Raw genomic sequence first — 19244 nt, 5'->3', positions numbered from 1 at the left:
TGTCCTGTTTCAAACACAGTTGTGACAAAACGGCACCTAGATCTAGATAGTTGAATTTAGTCCGAGATAGGAAACGGACGAAGGAAAGGCAGAAGATAACTCAGTTTGATATCCTGGCATGGAGCATCGCCCGGAATGCAGGACAAAGCGGAGGAAACACAAGACATTATACACCCGTACCCACACTTTAGTGTTTTGTCCGCATTGTCCTGTTCTGTGCGTTACTTCACACTAACTATATGGTGATCACCATATCGTCCAACTGTCGACCTTGCTGAACCTGCCACCCTTGGGGATCCTTTCTGTTCTGTTACAATATGTTGTGCATTTCGTCTATTGTCCTTTTCTCTTTCTTTCTTCATTAAAGGCTTGTCCTCATATTCCAGTTTCTTAACTGATTTTTTTTCTAAATGTATACCCTAAACAGCTATGGCTTATTTAGACTGCTGAGCGATATAAGCGATTGATTCCTTCCATCCGCATCGAATCAAAGTCAAGCTTGTACAATAGGTTAACCCCGCCCGCCTCCATTCCTACACCCCGCCCTTCCCCCTTGAACTGCCGCTGTTCCTCGACTCGCTTTCACATATTTATTTTTACTCTCCGCCGCCTTATATTACCCTTCAAATCCCGCCTCATGTAACACATTTTGTTTGAGGGAGCAGATCGTCAGCCAGAATATGTCGACAGTCCTCGCCAAAAACCACCGTTGGCGCTGTCACTAAATTTACTTGACATTCCCGTTGATCTAGAATGCAACACTACCTTTCCGCAACTTTTTGTGGTCCAGTGATTTAACTTGAAGCGGCAGGCGAATCATTTGAGGTGTGTTTCGTACACCTAGTGGGCAGAATTAAAGAACCGAGCCTTTACTGGTGGCAGAAGGTGCCAAACAAAGTTAGATTTGCTGAAAAAAAATTTAATCGTACTAAAATGGCGCGCCGATCGCGCCGAGAGTACCGAGAGGAGAGGATACGTCGGCGGCGGCGGCGGCGGCGGCGCGCCGATCAGTTGGCCTCGGCGGCGGCGGCGCAGCGATAAGTGTCGGCGGCGGCGCGCCGACGTCTCGGCGCACACCTCTATTAAAGTGACACTATAACGTTGTGGTGGCCGCCATTCGCGCTATTTGACTTTTTAGGTAGGGGCGCCCTCGTCGGGGCCAAACTTCAAATCAAAATATTCTTGAAATAAGGAAGTTTAGTTGTTTGCTTACTGTTGCACTTCAATAAAACAAATTGCTGTTTATACAAAGTGGCTTTGCCTTGCCAGGTACCGCGTCATCAATCTTTTGTAATAATTTTTGCTCCAACAGACTCGTAGTTGTCAGCAGCCTATCGGCATCATTATCTTCGTTTCAAAATATACGGCGGCAGAGGCAGAGGCAGCGCAACGGGCAACGGCAAGTAACGGTTCGCGGTGCATTCGGATGGTTCTCGCGCTGTTTCGTTTAGCTGTAAATGTTTTGAGCCACTGCCGGCCGACACACTCGCTTTTGTTCTGTTCGTTTTGACTCGTTAAAATCCCTTCGCGAAGTGCATTCAGCTGACTTCAGGGGAACGAAGGAACCGTTGAAGCTTTCACCGGATGACACTCGTTTCAAGCCCGAGAATACACGGACCGGTGAGTAAAAACCCATTGCTTCAGTTTTTTTTAACCAATGGCTTTGTGTGGGTGTCACACGGAGGCGACGCACTGCAATATTCAATTTTTCAACGTCATACTCTGTCGTTGAGAAAACGTGCGTTCCTTGCGGCGTGGCTTCACGTGGGAGCGAGTTGCTGAGTTATCGTTCGGTTAACATTAACCAGGCCGCTGCAATAAAGAAAGGCAACTGCATCACCAACGCCTCGCATTTATCTTCGTAACTAGCCCGTATATCAGTGCAAAAAACATATGGGTTATAGTTTGCCGGAGTCGCATTTGAGAAGCCAGGTTTAGAGGTCTCATTTTTCCTGTTGTCAGTTTAGGTTATTTTAACTGCACATTTAGTACAACAAAAGCTTCACATAATTATGAGTGTACTTTCACTTTAGTGTGATAAAAACCGTCACTATAATCAGAATTTTTTTTTTCTGCTGTAGCCTCCTGGCCTGACAAGGAAACAGCTGTGTGCAATGAGCAAGGCACCTGTTACATGACACGCCTTGTAAAGAAGCTAGCCCGAGCGATACAACATGCATTAAGGTACGTTTACATATATGTATAACAAACCGCTGTTTTTGTTCACTGTGTTTATATGTTTACTTTTGCAAAATTTAATATTCATTGATTATGCTTATCAATATCTGATGATGTCATTACTTGTTTTTCCAGGATTGCCAGGCAACGACAGGGTGACTACCACCGAACGTCCACTCTGCAAGTGCAGCGAAACATGTGAACGTCTGCTACAACAGGTCATCTTGAACCTCACGCTTGCAATGCTGTATTTGTGAATGGTTTACCAGGCATCTCATGGAGGGGTGCCTACAATCGTCCATAAGTATTAGCTGTCTACTGTGTCATGCAGTCCACACCGCACTATAGCGTTGAAATTGAACACTAGCTCCGTGCATTAGTTACGTTACGTGGCACTGCTGAGCTCAACGACACAGCCAATGTGACCCAGCCACGGTGGTCAGATTTCATTGGGAGCGAAATGCAAAGACACTCGTGTGCTTAGATTTGCGTCTGAAGTTCAGGCAAAGACGGAAGCTTGAAGGGATGAAAAATTTGTGAACAAGAGGTGTCGCTGGAGCAAATGTTTCGACAAGCAGTCTTGTCTTCTTCAAGGCTACAACTGCGTTTGTTTAACTCCAGGCAGTTAGAATCAATCTAGAGTTGCCCACTACTGTATGACTCAATCATATCAGGGTTTGCATGTGAATCATTAGAAATTATAAATTTAAAGGTGAATATATAGAAGTCTGTCTGGCTGGGCAAGATTATAAGAATAAAAAGACTCTCGAGCCACATTTAATCATTAGTCTTCTTAATTTAAAAAAACTTAGAGACCGAACGGGTCTCTAAACGTGGGGTGTTTTTTTTTTAAATTATAAATCACATTACAAAAGGAACATCACGGCAGTGAGGGGAATTAACAGTCTTTCCAACATCTAATAATATCTGGGTTTTAACATCCCAAAACCACGATATGATTATGAGGGACGCCATAGTGGAGGGCTCCGGAAATTTCGACCACCTGGGGTTCTTTAACGTGCACCTAAATCTAGGTACATGAGCCTCAAACATTTTCGCCTCCATCGAAAATACAGCCGCCGCACAAATAAATGCAACATTTAGTTGTGCCTAATGAGACAGTTTACAAACTACGCTCAAAACCGTTTTGCCTTAATTAACTGTGTTTAGATCATAGAAGTTTACAAAAAGATACGACAAAGTTTTACAAGGCTGTGCTCAATTACATTAGCCTTTGCACATATGTTCAATCAGCTCCTTAAAATTATTTACAGCTAATAAAAAAATTATAAGTGTGACGAGCACTTCTTCCAGCACAGCTTCACCAAGCACGTTTACGTTGTCGTGAAGAGTGAGAGTGTGTTCAGTGAATATGGTAGTGTTTTTTTTTTTTATATAGCAGAGAAACGTCCCAAATTTGTTCGAGCACACCTACTTCTGCTGTTTGAGTAAATTAACATGCCACAGCTGTAGCACCTAGCACTATGAAGTGAAAGTCTGTGAACTACTGTCACGAAAAAAACCTAGGAAATCGAAGAGGTAATTTAAAACATACATGAACTTGGACTTATCCACAGCCACACTACAAAATTTTACGTATTGTCACGGGGTCGTGACATCGACGAAAGCAGCAGTTGGTGTGTCCAAGATGAAACTTTTTATTTGGCCGAGCTTGTGGCCGGGAAACGAAAAGTCAAACTACAGCAATACACACTGCACACTGAAATTGGTGAACAGAGCGTCAATAAACTGATCCACGGCAAGGCGCGTCGACATTTATACCTGCGGCATCGAACATTCGAGCATTATCACTGGTGGCTGCGTTAGTTGGAGAATACACTCAGCTGTTCGCGATTGCGCGCCTAACAGAAGATCCTAAAATAATCTGGAATGTTCCCAGACATTCTGGCACGGTTTGCGCAACGCAGTAACTACACGTGCAATTGGCCAATAACATAAAACATAGAAAGAAAGGTGCGCATGTGGCAGTATTTCAAGCCGGAGCTTCTAAAAGTAGCAGGGAGAATACATACTTGAGCTCTCAAGCCCAAATATATTGAAAAAGTAAATAACACAATAACAAGTATGCAATATATATATGACCTTTATTTATCCAGCATTGGCACAGGTTCACATCATGCCCCACAGCTTGATTTCGTGAGTCTGCTTGCAATAGAGTGCTCAAGTTCTATCGACATGTCTATGTGATACAGAGATTGTGCTTACGGCTGAGCAGTTGTTTAGTGTTCTGTGCGAACACCAACAAAGATGTACAGTGCATGCCTAAAGCTTATTTTCTTAGAATTGTGCTTCTAGAATCTGTAAGCACTCGCGTTATATCTCTGTTTCTTTAGCATTCATATATGCTGCATACTCAGCAGTCCGATTACTACTAGCGCCAAGAAATTCTAGCTGTAGAAACTGTGTAACTGAACTATATCGAGGAACAAAACGAGCCTGAAATATTTTCTTCCACCTATTACCTGAATACGTAATACCTATGGTATGGCTTCACGGCCGAGAATTTAGCCGAGAAATTCGTGCCTGCCCTGTAGACACAACGCGATATTCTTTATTTGTAACGCATTCAAGGTGACATCGCAGAGCGAGAAGGATGCAGAACTGTACGCATCCGCGATTGTTTACGTAAAAGATTAATCAAAACTACATTGCTCTCACTGCGCCAACTATCTGTCGGCGTAGCGCACGTTTCGTTTCCGACTCCACACCATGCACTCAAAGATCAACACAACCTGGCAAGCGCCGCATAACTAACGGAAGGATAAGACCATTGTCCTAAATCTATGCTGTTCAAACTCGGACGCTGCTACACAACGAGAGCAACGTTCTTTCAGCGATCTCGGTGTTCAGTTATATGCACATATTTGTCAGCTTTCAGACTGATTACACACGTACGGGTTGAAAGCTTTCGATGTGTATGAGTGACTTGTTTTGCTTGGACCTGACTGTATACATTGCTTGTACCAGCTTGGGCACTCACAATAAACGATGCAAACCTTACTTGATTGACGTTGTTTTTGCCAGTCGAGGCCAGTTTGGTCACCTGGCGATAAATATTACACACGCGAGCAGCGATTTAGCAACGACAAAGAACAAAATACCACAGGGAACAAAAAGCGCAGTAGCGCGACCAGGGCGAACCAACCGTAAAAACACGTTTTTCTAATGATGATGATAGTACTTGCAGCGCCATCTCGCCTCGCTCTATTGCAGTTCAGTACGCCGCCGCTACCCTTATTTCCGTACTACAGTCAAAGGTACAGTTTCCGTTCTCTAAAGTGGTAGATATTCTCTGGCGTGGACGCGTGAATGGCGTGAAGCTTTCAGGCCAGTTGCGCGCCGCCAATGCCACATTAGCCACAGCCTCTCCAGGCCAGCCGTGGCCGCGTGCCGTGCCTCGCATATGACAGTGTGTAATGATTCACTCTTCATTTCTGCGTTCATTCTCTCAGTTGCATGGTGTGGGTTTGCGCACCATCTGATTGGACCGTCTACCGCTCGAAAAAATTTTGCTGATTGTGGTGAAAATGAAAAGATCGTTCGCCACATCGGCGGCAACGAGCATGCTTTTGTCCCATTAAAAAGAATTATATTTTTAATTTGATGTTGAAAATCGTGAAAGAATGACCGCTAGCGTCACCCAACGGCGATGTGGTTTAATCTACTGGTAGGACAAGAAATCCTCGCAGGTAGACTCATTTTGCTTAAGACCTCACATGTATAACCTGTAATTGCATTTTACGCACTTGAGGTAGCTTTCGGTTGCGTCAGAGAGTAATTTTTTGCTTTTTTTTTTCTCACGCGCCCAAAAAGGCGCCCGGTGGCGCTGCTTGGGGCGCAGTCTTCGATTTTGTCTGATTCAACTCATGCGCTATGCCATGCGGTCCTCCGTGCTGGTCGTACCCGTGCCGCTGTATTGTTGTTAGGATGTCTCACATGTGCTGTGCCGTGAACGCGTGCATTTATCGTCTCTTTTTGATTAATCAACTTGGCTTGGATTGCGGCAGCAGTGCCAAAATAAACGCATAGACTGCGATTACAGCAAAACAAGTGTTCTGTAATCGTAGAATAAGGCTTCATTTAACCGCCAGCGCGCTACAAACGACTGTTACATTCATTACATTAGTGTTCAGCGAAAATGAACTAATCCCACAGAAATCACATGTGCCTTCGGTTTTAATTTTTACTGGCCCTACAATCGTCATCGCGTCCACCAATCAGTGTTGTGGGCACGTTTCACACCAATGGAAGAAGACCGAACGCAGATCGAAAAGTTCTGTTTTAAATATTTCTACTTACTTTCCACAGAAACCGCTGCAAGGTTGGACACTTCAGACGGTACGCTTTCTATTGCGGTACAAAACGGAAAAGCGATGAAGGACGACGGTCCCTTCGATGATATAGCGCGCCAGAAGAGCTGCCGCAAGGCATGCACAAGTCGTAACGCACGTCCGTTACGCTTCTTTTCGGAGCGCAGCACTTCCCCGTGTATCTGGCGCGGATATCGGTAACTGGGTTTACATAAAAAAGGTTGAAATGAAGTTCTGTAAACACGGAGTGCTATTTATTGTATCGGTAAGGAATATTTACATGGCAGCTGTGGTGTCAAGCCACGCCGTTTAGGAAGGAATAGTTCCCGTGCGTGTAAACTATCTGTATCGTATATAACTGCAGCAATGCCTGCAATGCCATGAACGTGCTCAATCAAAACTTCATGACATTTCACATACGTTACTTCTCTCGGACTGCCCGCCGCTGTGATGTAGCGGTTTCGGCGCTCGGCTGATGACTCGAAGGTCGCGTGTTCGGTCTTGACTGCGGCGGTCCCATTTCGATAGAGGCGAAATGCTAAAGGCCCTTCCTAGCCGCGAAAGTTACTTGCCGAGCAAGTGACTATCTTGGTGCATGACAAATTACACAAAATATCGCGTGACAATTTGGGGAAGTAGTACACCACATAATGTCGCACGGCAAAGCAAGACACCAGTTAAGAGTAAAAACGCACGAGCACTTACTCACAAAGCCGCGCCGATCTCGGATCGAAGTTGGCTTATTCTATGGAGCCAGACATCGCGATGACCTTCGTTCTCTTACCCGCACGGAATGGCAAAAAGCTTTTTCTCTTAAATGTCACGGAATAGATTTGAGCGCAAACGGACGAAACACAAGAATAGAAGACGACTACACGAGCCCTTGTGTAGTCGTCTCCTCTTGTGTCTCGTCCGTTTGCGCTTAAATCTATTCCAGAATGAACCTACGCGCCCAACGGTTACGTCAGCTAAACGCACAGCAACCCGGCATAGCGACAAAACGAGCGAGACGCACGCGTGCACTTCACACATCGTGCACTTCGCATGCGGCAAACACACAGCACATAGCACGTTGGAGCTTCCAACATGGCGCCGAGGGGCAAAATACCAAGAAAAAAGGGCGCGCGCTACCACGTGACCGCAGCCGCCCTATCGGAGGCGTGGAGACGAGGAAGCGGCGTAGATTAAGAGAAAGCTGTGCTTTTCCGAACGTACGGGGGCTTTAGGTGCAGTGTTGGCGGTAACGCGTTACTTTTCTCAGTAACTAAGTAACGTACTCGTTCCTATTTCAGAAGTGTAACGAGTAACGTACTTCCGTTACCATTTTTCGGTAACGTGAGGTGTCACGTTACTCGTTACTTTCCATTGCAATTATACTCGCAGTCTTACACAAAATTCATTCGTTTTGTAGGAGCGCCTTTCTCAGAGCTCGCCCCGACGTTATTTTTCCGCTGCGGCCGACTGCTGTCGGCCCGCCAAGCACTGACAAAGCGACACCGCATGGGGCCCTTTTCAGTGTTTTACACGTTCCCCTAAAACAGGAACGAAAGCTCGTTCCTCGTTCGTTCCCAATCTTGGAACGAGTTACCGTTACAAGTTCCTTTAATGCGGAGGGAACTCGTTCCAGTTAGTTAAAAAATTGGAACGTGTCGTTACATTAACGTTACATTTGACTTAGCAAGACTTGTGTTTGGGCAAGTTGGTTCATACATGATACGGACATACGAGCGCTATGGGACGGGGACATAGACAGAGGCACACAGAGTTTGCGCGCACTGATTTCCTTAAGCGTTCTCATGACAGAACAGAAAGGGAAATCGTGGAAGCATACCATATTCACAAGTCTGGTGATAAGTGTATCAGTGTACCTTCTATCACACTCTGTGACAAGGAAGTCGCCTTCCTAGAAGGTTAAGCTTCCATTCTTTGGCGTAGATGTTTTGTGCTGTTGTCTTTGTTTATAGGGTTCAGTGGGTAATTTTTTTAATACTACGTTTACCACTGTTTTCTGACGCAGCTCCTTGTTGTTTAAGCATTGTTAATGACCTATTGTTTTCTTATGGTTTTTGACGCGGATCTTATGTGTTCAAGTTTTGTTTTTGGTTTTAAATGCGAAGCATTTCTTAGCGAACTTCTGCGACTTTGAGCGTATCTATCTATCTATCTATCTATCTATCTATCTATCTATCTATCTATCTATCTATCTATCTATCTATCTATCTATCTATCTATCTATCTATCTATCTATCTATCTATCTATCTATCTATCTATCTATCTATCTATCTATCTATCTATCTATCTATCTATCCGCCTACGACTTTGTGCTCTCCTGGCCGTTTCGTTAATAGGACTTACACCAAAATTGGTATGGCGAAACATGACTTTATGACGAACATAAATGACAGGTCATAACATGAAAATCATGATATCCATGTCATGAACGACATGATTTACATGCAACTGTTTTGGTGCTCTTGCGGCCGTTTCGTTAGTTTGCTATATACCAAAATTGGTGTGGCGTGACAAGAGTGCATGACGAACATAAGTGACAGGTCTTAACGTGCAAATCATGACACGCATGTCATGCACAGCATGACATACGTGCCATGCTTATGGTACGCTGGCGGCCGTGTCGCTTGCCTGATACACACCGAAATAGGTATCTCGCGACGTGACTGTGTGACAAACACAAATAACAGGTGTTAACATGAAAATCATGACACGCATGTTATGTACACCATGACATACGTGCCACGCTCATGGTGCGCTGGCGACCGTTTCGCCAGCTTGATATACACTAAAATTGGTATAGCGCGACGTGACTGTGCGACGAACACAAATAACAGTTGTTACATGAAAATCATGAAACGCATGTCATGCACAGCATGACTTACGTGCCACGCTCATGGTGCGCTGGCGGCCGTTTCGCTAGTTTGATATACACCAAAATTGGTATCTGGCGACGTGACTGTGTCACGAACCTAAATAACAGGAGTTAACATGAAAATAATGACACGCATGTTATGTACACCATGACATACGTGCCACGCTCATGGTGCGCTGGCGGCCGTTTCGCTAGCTTGATATGCACTAAAATTGGTATCTCGTGACGTGACTGTGTGACGAACCCAAATGACATGAGTTAACACGACAATCATGACATGCATGTCATGTACAGCATGACTTACGTGCCACGCTCATGGTGCGCTGGCGGCCGTTTCGCTAGCTTGATATAGACGAAAATTGTATTGCGTGACGTCTGTGTGGCGAACATAAATACCAGGTGGTAACACGAAAATCATGACATGCATGTCATGTAGGTATGATGTAGACGCCACGCTCATGGTGCACTTGCGGCCATTTTGTTAACTGGATATATACCTAAATTGTTATGGCATGACAGGAGTGCCGAACATAAATAGCAGGTCACGCATCCTATATATCTAGGAGAATATACGTTTCATTAGCATGGCATATACCAGATTGTACACGCATGCATGTATGACAATGTCGCGATATATGGCGAACTAGATGTCACGACATGAATGACTTCATTAGCCTGAATGACAAACAAGACGATGTATGCAGCTCTTTGCTGGCTGCTTCGCATTACATCGATTCCCACACTGCGTGGGATCTGCCGATTTTTTTTATGGTGTTAGGGAAAAAAATCACAGCATATCCACGGAGTGAATGATGATGAGTGGGCGAAGCTGCGGAGGTTCATCGGTAAACCGTGAATATTCCGTGAATTCTGCCCAGTACATCATCACCGACGTGAGATCGGGCGCGTTTATACTAAAGGTTCGATGAGTTATGGCGACTTGCAGCTCACTTTAATTTTACATGTACGCTGTGAATTGTCATTGTTTAGAAAACCTTTGCTTTAGAAAACATCTGGCGTCTTTCGTTAAGCAGCTGGCGTCTTTTCGTTTTGCTTTAGAAACATCTGGCGTTCTTTCGTTTTGCTTTTACAAAACATCTGGCGTCTTTCGTTGGTTTATTTCATCAATCAACGGCGTTTTGAACAAAATTTTTATTGTTTAATCACGCACAAGAGAAATCTCACCAGGCACTACCTTGGAGGTAAAGAATGGCTGCTAATGGGAATGAGAGACAGAAGAAGTCGGCTTTTAGCTAACGCTGCGAATTTTTTATTGTTCAACAACGCACAGGAAAAATCTCCCACCGGCACCACCTTGGAAGTCAAAGCGTAAGACTGGTTACGCACTACGACTACTACGACTACGACTACGACTACGAGGGACGAACGGGTGCCGCCTTAAGGAGCTTCGCCCCTAAAATTGTTTATTTTACTTACACGGCTCGTGGTTAGGTTTTTTAGGAGTTCCGTTGAGCATATGTGCAGAGTCTGTAGCCCACTTTTCTTTTTTGTCCGATGGTGGGGTAGTTTGTCTCCACATTGCTAGGCTGGTTCGTTGACGGCCTGTTCAGTTTTGATGGCGCTTGCTTCCTTTTGGATTTCGATGTTAAGGCTTGTTGATTTTGATGTTAAGGTTTCTTGAGTGCGCATGCGTCTTTCCAGGTATATATTTTTTAAATGCAAGTGTGTCGCGGTCTTCAATATCGGACGTTTTCTAACGCCTTTGAGCGGTAGGAACTTGATTCGGCGTGGTACGTGGCCATGACGCGGTTTTTTGGTGAGCTCTTGGCACTTTTGTTATCGGGTGGATGATTCACAATTGTTATCGCCCTTGCTGGTTGCTTGTATAAATTTTACATGTCTGCTCAATAAACCTCAGTTGAAAGTTGAGCGCCTGTCCTGTGTGCCTCTTGTCTATGTCCCCGTCCCATAGCGCTCGTATGTCCGTATCTTACATTTGACTTCTAGATGCGTAGCAGCTTATGGCGGGGGCTTTGTCCCTCCCTCCCTCCCGCGTCCGGCGGTGTCCACCTCCCCCCCAGCGCATGCGCGTACCCTCACGCTCTCTCTCTCCTACGCTCCCTCTCTCTCTCCTCTAGGAATCCTCTACTCTACGGAGCGGCGCGCACGTCCCCTCCCCTTCGCTCCCCCCTCTCTCTCCTCTAGGAATGGCGGCGAGGACATAAAGTGGCGGCATCTGCCGGAATCTCTCTGTGACGTATAAAACGGCCTCACGTGGTACCGAGTGCGCGGAGTGTTCGACGCCGCCAGTGTTCAGCCATGGTTTTTCTCGTTTGCAAGCGTTGAATGCACTTGTATTAGCTGTGAAGCAATCAGTGTGTTTGCCAGCAAAGGTTTTTCGTGAGCCAACGCGCTGTCATCGTCGCGTCGTGCACTCTCGACGGAGCGAGTGCGCGCGGAGCCATGGACACCGAACAAGAGGCCACTCTTGTAAAAGGTGAGTTATGTAATTTACCTAATAATCTGTAACTCGAAGCGTCCTCGCATCTCGCGTACATTTATGTTTACTGAGACAAGCGCGACATCGCGCACCTATCTCTTGCTTTTGCGTGGAAGTTGCGCGGCAGCTACCGTTTCGATCGGCGCGGACTGCCGCGCACAATTCTCGTCCCGTTTTAATTAAAGGGACCGTCCTTCATCACTTTTCTATTCTGTACCGCAATAGAAAGCGCACCGTCTGAAGTGTCCAAACTTGCAGCGGTTTCTCTGGAAAGTGAGTAGAAATTTTTAAAACAGAATTTTTCGATCTGGTTGGTGGACGCGATGATGATTGTAGTGCCGGTACAAATTAAAACCGAAAGCACATCTGTATTCAGTAGGATTGGTCCAACCAACCAACCAACCTTATTTTCGCTGAACATTAATGTAATGAATGTAGCAGTCGTTCTCAGCGCACTAGCGGTTAAATGAAGCTTTATGATGTGATTACAGAACACTTGTTTTGCTGTAATCGCAGTCTACCTTTATTTTAGCGCTGCTACCACAATCCAAACCAAGTTGATTCATCAAAAAGAGACGATAAATGCACGCCTTCACGGCGCAGCCCATGTGAGACATCCGAAAACAATAGCGGCACAGTACGACCAGCGCGGAGCGTCGCATGGCATATATATCTAGCGCATGAGTTGAATCAGACGAAATCGAAGACTGCGCCGCAAGCAGCGCCACCGGGCGCATTTTTGGATGCGCGAGAAAAAAAAAAGCAGAAAATTACTCTGATGCAACCGAAAGCTGCCTCAAGTGCGTAAAATACAATTTCAAGTTATACATGTTTGTTTTTAAGCAAAATGAGTCCACCTGCAAGGATTTCTTGTCTTACCAGTAGATTGACCACATCGCTGTTGGGTGACGCTAGCGGCCATTCTTTCACGATTTTGAACATCAAATTAAAAGTACAATTCCTTTTTTTATGGGGCAAAAGCATGCTCATTGCCGCCGATATGACGAACGATCTTCTCATTTTCCCCACAATCGGGAATTTTTTTTCCGAGCGGTAGACAGACCCTTTAAGCGCTGTTTTATTCTTCAACCAGCCCAATTCAAGTTCATTTCTAATTCATCGGGCCCAGCTTCCTACAGTCGTCTGTTATTTGTATCAGCATGCCAAGACTGTACACGTTTTCTCTTAAAAAAGAAAGAAAAATACATCTGGTCCCGTCGCTGTTTCATTCTTTTTCTTTCCCGTGCTTTCCATGCATAACTGGAATTCGGTACGAAATAAAAAGCTGAGGAAATGGAACGCATTCTCTTCATTTGTTAACGGTATACAAGTTGCGAAAGCGGCGGCGGCATGCAGCAGAGCGAACGTGAACGTTTCCGACGCGTGCGGACTCGGTTTTCCGGCCGCTTTGACGTTTTCGCTCGCCTTTCGCTTCTCAAGAGTGAATGCGCCTTTAATGTAATTCTAGGATGCACGCTGTCTTCAGACTCGTACGTCTCCTTGAAAGCTACAAAAGAATGCACACAAGTTTTCAACTATACGTCGGAAAGCGCACCCGATGTCACTCTTTGATCATCATTTGCGGCTGCTTGTTGTCAAGTCGGCGTCCACGATAACTCCGCGACTGCTGTAAGCGGGGTATCTATAGGCATTAAATTCTTTAAATAAGGCGAGAGAAATTCTGTTTCCCTTATGAACAGCCTTGTTACACGGATTGTGAAATACTGACCGTGACAGCACAATTAGAGAACGCGTCAGCAGTCTTTAAAGTACATTTTCAGGAAAAACTAAATGACTTGTGGTCTGGCAGCTGCCAGACCACAAGTCATTGCCAGAGTACCGAAGAGAACACACATCTTTACAGCTTTATTGAGCCCAGCGAACATCGGGAAATAGCCGCAGTTGCTCTTTAAGATGATTTCATGAAAATATTATTTAAAACACGCCCCACTTTGAAGCCGACGACAACGGAGATCATCATCGCATTGTCGAAAATGAAATTACAAAGCTAATGTCGTCCATGACTTTATTTCGCTTACACGTAAATATCTACCGTCAACAGAACTTGTAGCTGGGCAAGCTGGTTCATACTTGAAGGAAAACTGTCATGCGCAAAACGATAGACACACGGTGAGGTAAACACAGACGAACGAAAAGCTTCAATTGAAATTTTGGCGTGCATTATTATATTCTGGCAATGGGACCTGCTTTGCTTGCGCACGTGTGTTTATGCGTATAGTATTTGAAGAATGGCGAAAAATAAATGCCAGTTGAAAGTTTTCGCTCGCCCGTGTCTATCGCTTTGCGCACGACAGTTTTCCTCGAAATCCACCGGTCGACATCGATGTGCGTGTGCCTCTCTGTCATAGCGGCGCCAGATTAAATGATAATACTATCGGGGGTTTTACGTCCCAAAAGCACGATATGATCACGAGGGACGCTGTAGTGGAAAGCTCCGGAAATTTAGACCATCTGGTGTTCTTGTACGTGCACTGACATCTCTCGCATTTCGCCTCCATCGCAATGCGACCGCCGCGGCCGGCATCGAATCCGCGACCTTCGGGTCAGCATCCGAGCACCACTGTACCACCGAGGCGGGCAGCGCTCATAATAGAATCGCGACATTACTCTAGCCTAGCAGGCACGATGGCATTCGATATAATTTTACGCTGTTAACACACACTACAGAGCGTGCTTGATTTGTAGAAGCGATGCCACGAATGATACGCTGCAGATGTGTCCCTGTTAGAGCAGCAGGCAGCGTTGCACGCACGAGTCCCTGTCGGGGAATCCCCCCTTGGCGAGGCACAGCTGCATGAAGGGCAGGCATCGAGCCTCGTCCTGGTCGTAGAAGAAGGGCAGCCGCCGTTGCCGCCACTCGCAACGACGCACCACAGCACCCGCACCACAGAACGACGCCTGCGAGACGGACTACAACAAAGAAACAAAATGCTTTGCTCGGCGCGTCGGTCGAGAATAGACGTGAGGGCAAAAGGAAGAGCCACTAAACGAGCGCACTCTACCAATTGGTTTTATTCGAAAAAAAAATCATGGAAATATAAAGCTCATAGTACACCAAAGGCGCGCACATCAAGTGAGATACATGGCGAAGGTTTATCATAAATTGCGCTCAGTCAACTGATACTCACTCCCCCGCAAATAAAACCAGTTGGTAGCGAGCGCTCGTTTAGTCGTCTTGTGTCTCGTCCTTTTGCGCTCAAATCTATTCTATAACAAAGAACTACAGTTCCTCCGATCGGGGCTAGAAGCTGATCGTTATGGCGGTGATATGCGCAATGATGTGGTTCTGAACATATGCGTGCGCAGGGTTCCCCATTAGGGTCTCAACGCAGTCTTCCCCTCGCTCCCCGTCGGTCTAACGAAAAGAAGCTTCGCAGTGGATGCAAAAATGAAAATGAAGCAAACGTGCTTCACACAGCGGCCTGCCTTTGGTCACCGGCTTTCTGGGAGTACAGGTGGGAAGAGTTCTTTGAATGCGACATCAGGGAGTTAATCGGCCGCCATTCTCGCCAAAAACGGCCATAACCTTGCACTTTGAACAATGGCGGGACAGGGAGGACTGAGTCTTCCCCTCAGGCCCTGTCCCCCCTCGCATGTACTGTATCTTAAATGTGAAATACTTTCCAATGAAGCTGTTCTAAGGTCAACGCTGTGGTGCTGTTGTTCCTTGTCTAAGTCGTGATTGTGAGCTGGTTTATTTTCACGATATTGGGGGCCACCACTACTCGTGGCCGTGGTCTCTGTGGTGATGTTTGCCAACATAGAGTCTTGCATCAAGCGCATTTCTTTCCAGCGAAGTTTACGATACGTTGGGTTTGCGTTACTTTAAAAAATAGGTCCATTATTAGTTTATCGAAGCGTCTTACTGTTTTCCCGCTGCTGCAGGCGTCCCGGCATTCGGCGAGCGAGGCGAACCCGCGACCTTCGACGACGCACATATCAGGTGGCAGGCGCGTGCAGCGAAACCGTTCAGTACTGTTGTTGCCGGCCAGAGCGAGGCCCAGCACGTATTCAAGCCGGCGATCCCCGTCTCGGCAGGCTCGAGTGCGCAAGGCACCACACCGGTCACTAGCACGCGTAGTGTCTGCGTCGTGGCATACAGGCGAGCTCTTTGAAAAGGTATGCGTTTACGTACGTACGAAAACGTTTACGTATGGCAAGGTAAAACTTTTCTAAAACATGCGTTCCGGTAACACGGTAAACGCAATCCGGTATTCCGGTAACACGGTAACGTTAAAAAGTATACGTACGAGCTAAAAGTCCCTAATGTTTCAGTCTATAGATGGTAAAGCAGCGACCATATATAGGCGTGCGCCCGGGGGGGGGGGGTTGGGGGGGGGGCGACCGTCCCCCTAGTCTTTAAGAGGGGGGGGGGGCGCAAAGTGTGCCCCATACATTAACTTACTAGGGAGAAGAGACGAACCCCCCCCCCCCCCCAAAAAAAAAAAAGAACCCTGCGCACACCTATGGCGGCGACCATCTATCTATGAAAACGTGGTCAGTCAAGTGCACAGCGAGCTCGAAGGGGCCCCATGGAAGTCTATTAAGTTGCTTCGTGAGCATTCGTCGCGGTCACAAGGGCTGACTTTCAGTGTGCGCTAACTGGCTGCTTCTTACGCATCTGATTTTGTGCCTTGAATGCGAGGGTGGAGAATAAAATGGTGACCCCTCGCCTCCTTTTCAAGCGAAGTATTGCCTCACAAGTGGGCGTTGTAGGCGTGACCGAAAAAAAAATGTATAGAAATGCGGGTCTTCGAAGGCGCGCCGGTCACATGCGTATTCGTATGCGTATTCGATCGTGAGCTTGTCGGCGATCCGCCGCTTCTGACACGGCAGTCTGATCATTTATCGATGTTATCGAGGCTACGTGTCATTCCACGTTGCCACATTTCATTGTTGCCGGGATATGAACGCACAGCCGTCGTTGTTGCCTGTGGCAACTGAAGTGTTGCGCTGCTAAGCACGTGGATGAAGATCCGGCATGGAGAAAGGAAACACTTAGGAGGGAGCATTGCACAATGCGATAAACAAGAAAGAAAGAAAGGAGAAAAGTAGTGCGCCAGCCACGAAGACGCAGAGCTTCGCAAATCGCCCCCATTTTCTCGATAGGTCAAGGGCTCCTGAATTTTTTAGGGGCGAAGCTCCTTAAAGCGGCACCCGTTCGTCCCCGTCGTAGTGCGTAACCAGTCTTAACGCTAGTACCAGATCTTGACCTCCAAGGTGGTGCCGGTGGGAAATTTCTCCTGTGCGTTGTTGAACAATAAAAAATTCGCAGCGTGCGCGTTAACTAAAAGCCGACTTCTTCTGTCTCTCGTTCCCCATTAGCAGCCATTGGCATGTTCCAGTAGGAAACGTTAGTAGAAGTAGAAGTGTAAGTGTTAGCTAAAAGCCGACTTCTTCTGTCTCTCATTCCCCATTAGCAGCCATTGTTTACCTCCAAGGTAGTGCCTGGTGAGATTTCTCCTGTGCGTGATTAAACAATAAAAATTCACAGCGTACATGTAAAATTAAAGTGAGCTGCAAGTCGCCATGACTCTCATCGACCCTTTAGTATAAACCGGCCCGATCTCACGTCGTTGATGATGTACTGGGCGTGAAGCTGCGCGACGCCGCCGCCAAGATCCTGCCGTACGAGAGCTTCGCCCCACTCATCATCATTCACCCCGTGGATATGCTGTGGAATTTTTTTTTTCAACGGTGAGAAGGAGCTTTACACGCAAGTTCAAAGGCTGACGTCACTGCTTGGCGGGGCTCTTTTAAAGGGTCGCACATATTTACAACAGCCCGGAGGGGAATATGGCGACGCCCAAGAAGCTTGTAGTGAATACTCGCTGAAAAGGTGCCAGACTAGTATGCGAGCGCTATATGGTTGTTCGAGCTCACTCTGGCAGGTCCTCTGACACTCGGCCAGAGAGGCGAACGCGTTTCCCCCGTCTTCGAGGCACTGGCTGCGTGGCTCCCAGCGCTGGCAGAAGCCGTCCAGGATGCTAGCGCCTGAGAACACCCAGGCCGGCACCGGATGCGCGCACCGTGACACGGACGGAAGTGACGTGCACTCGGGGCGCGGCGCGCCTGAAGCCAAACGAAGATCAAACGCCGCGATGTTTTAAACCGATCATCATCATCGTCCCAAACTATTCTATGTCCTCTGAAGGACAAACTTCCTGATTTCACCACCTCTGGCTCCGCCGTCCTTGGCGTTCGTTTATTCCCATCCTTGGCTATGCATTCGGCTACTTAACCTGTTGTCTCCCTTACGCAATACGTGGCACGCCCAGGTCCATTCATTCAGCTTAATTTCAACTATCTACAGAATACCCTCGCTTGTTCTTACACACATTGTACTGCCGTCCGATCTGCCGTCCGATGTCCCGTGTCTTCTTTGTGTTAATCGCCTGGTTTGTGCTGTATTTTACCCATGAACTATGCATCACCAACTAGCCTGCCAGCAAATGTTATTGACGTCCGATCTCCCAACGTTACGCCTACCACTTTCAGCTCTTGCTATCCTCCAAGTTTCAACCCCATATGTCAGTACTCAGAATATGCAGATTGCCTTTCAAGATTTGGGAATGCCTTCCTTTTTGCGCTCATCCTTCGGTGACTTTCCTTTTCATGAGTAGGCTTCCCTGTTAGTAAATGACCAAGGTATACACACTCTAGCGCAGATTCCAAGCGCTATAGTCGCCAAGTTTGAGTTCTTGTTCTTTCGCCTGGTTTTTTGAGCGTCACCTTTCTCTTCAGCAAATTCATTTTTAGCCATATATATACTTTTACAGATCCTCGTTTTTCGAGAAAGGCGCCCCCCTAAAGTAGCGGTATTTCCTGTCGCCGTCACGTGTGGGAGAGTCACGTGACCTGAGCAGGAACATCCAATATGACGTCATTGGTAGAACGGCACGACACTGTCTGCTCCGGTTCTGGCAGTGGTGACGCTGGAGAACCGCACGGCGTGGGTTACTGCCTCCCCCCCCCCCCCCCCCCCCCCAGCGACACGGGCTAAGGTAGCGATACTTATGCAACGCCAGGCCGATTCTTTCATTGAAATTTCCACGGTGGTATGACGTAACAGGTGAAGTCCGTGCTCACGTGACTCTCGCTCATAAACGGCAACCGGAAGTTTCGCAAGTGCGCTCTTCATGGTGTGGAAACACACTGCTGGAAGGGAATTACCACGTACGTTGCTGACCAGCAACCACATGTTCATTCTTTCAAGCACCATATATGGTGCGTCACTTGCAAGAAAGAAATGCAAACAGAAAATACAGAAAGAAAGCGTGCGGCCATGGAAGTGCAATGAGTGTGATGCAGAACTATCGATGGTACTATCGAGTCCCTATCAAACTATCGATAGCGTTATCTATAGCA

The 19244-nt window shown here is 46.7% G+C and overlaps 1 protein-coding gene across 1 annotated transcript; it reads right to left on the bottom strand.

The window, feature by feature from the left end:
* Positions 1 to 14600: 14600 nt before the first annotated feature.
* Positions 14601 to 19017, bottom strand: LOC125756387 (uncharacterized). The gene is made up of 4 exons (XM_049411080.1): positions 18966 to 19017; positions 17760 to 17948; positions 15743 to 15960; positions 14601 to 14774 (listed from the first exon to the last, which is right to left on the bottom strand). Exons 1-4 carry the CDS (start codon positions 19015 to 19017, stop codon positions 14601 to 14603), a joined length of 633 nt encoding a protein of 210 aa, XP_049267037.1.
* Between the last annotated feature and the right edge of the window lie 227 nt (positions 19018 to 19244).

The sequence above is a fragment of the Rhipicephalus sanguineus genome, chromosome 11 (assembly GCF_013339695.2).
Source record: "Rhipicephalus sanguineus isolate Rsan-2018 chromosome 11, BIME_Rsan_1.4, whole genome shotgun sequence".
Classification (NCBI taxonomy): domain Eukaryota; kingdom Metazoa; phylum Arthropoda; class Arachnida; order Ixodida; family Ixodidae; genus Rhipicephalus; species Rhipicephalus sanguineus.
Note: the sequence above shows the minus strand (reverse complement) of the source record. Positions and strands in the feature narration are given on the sequence as shown.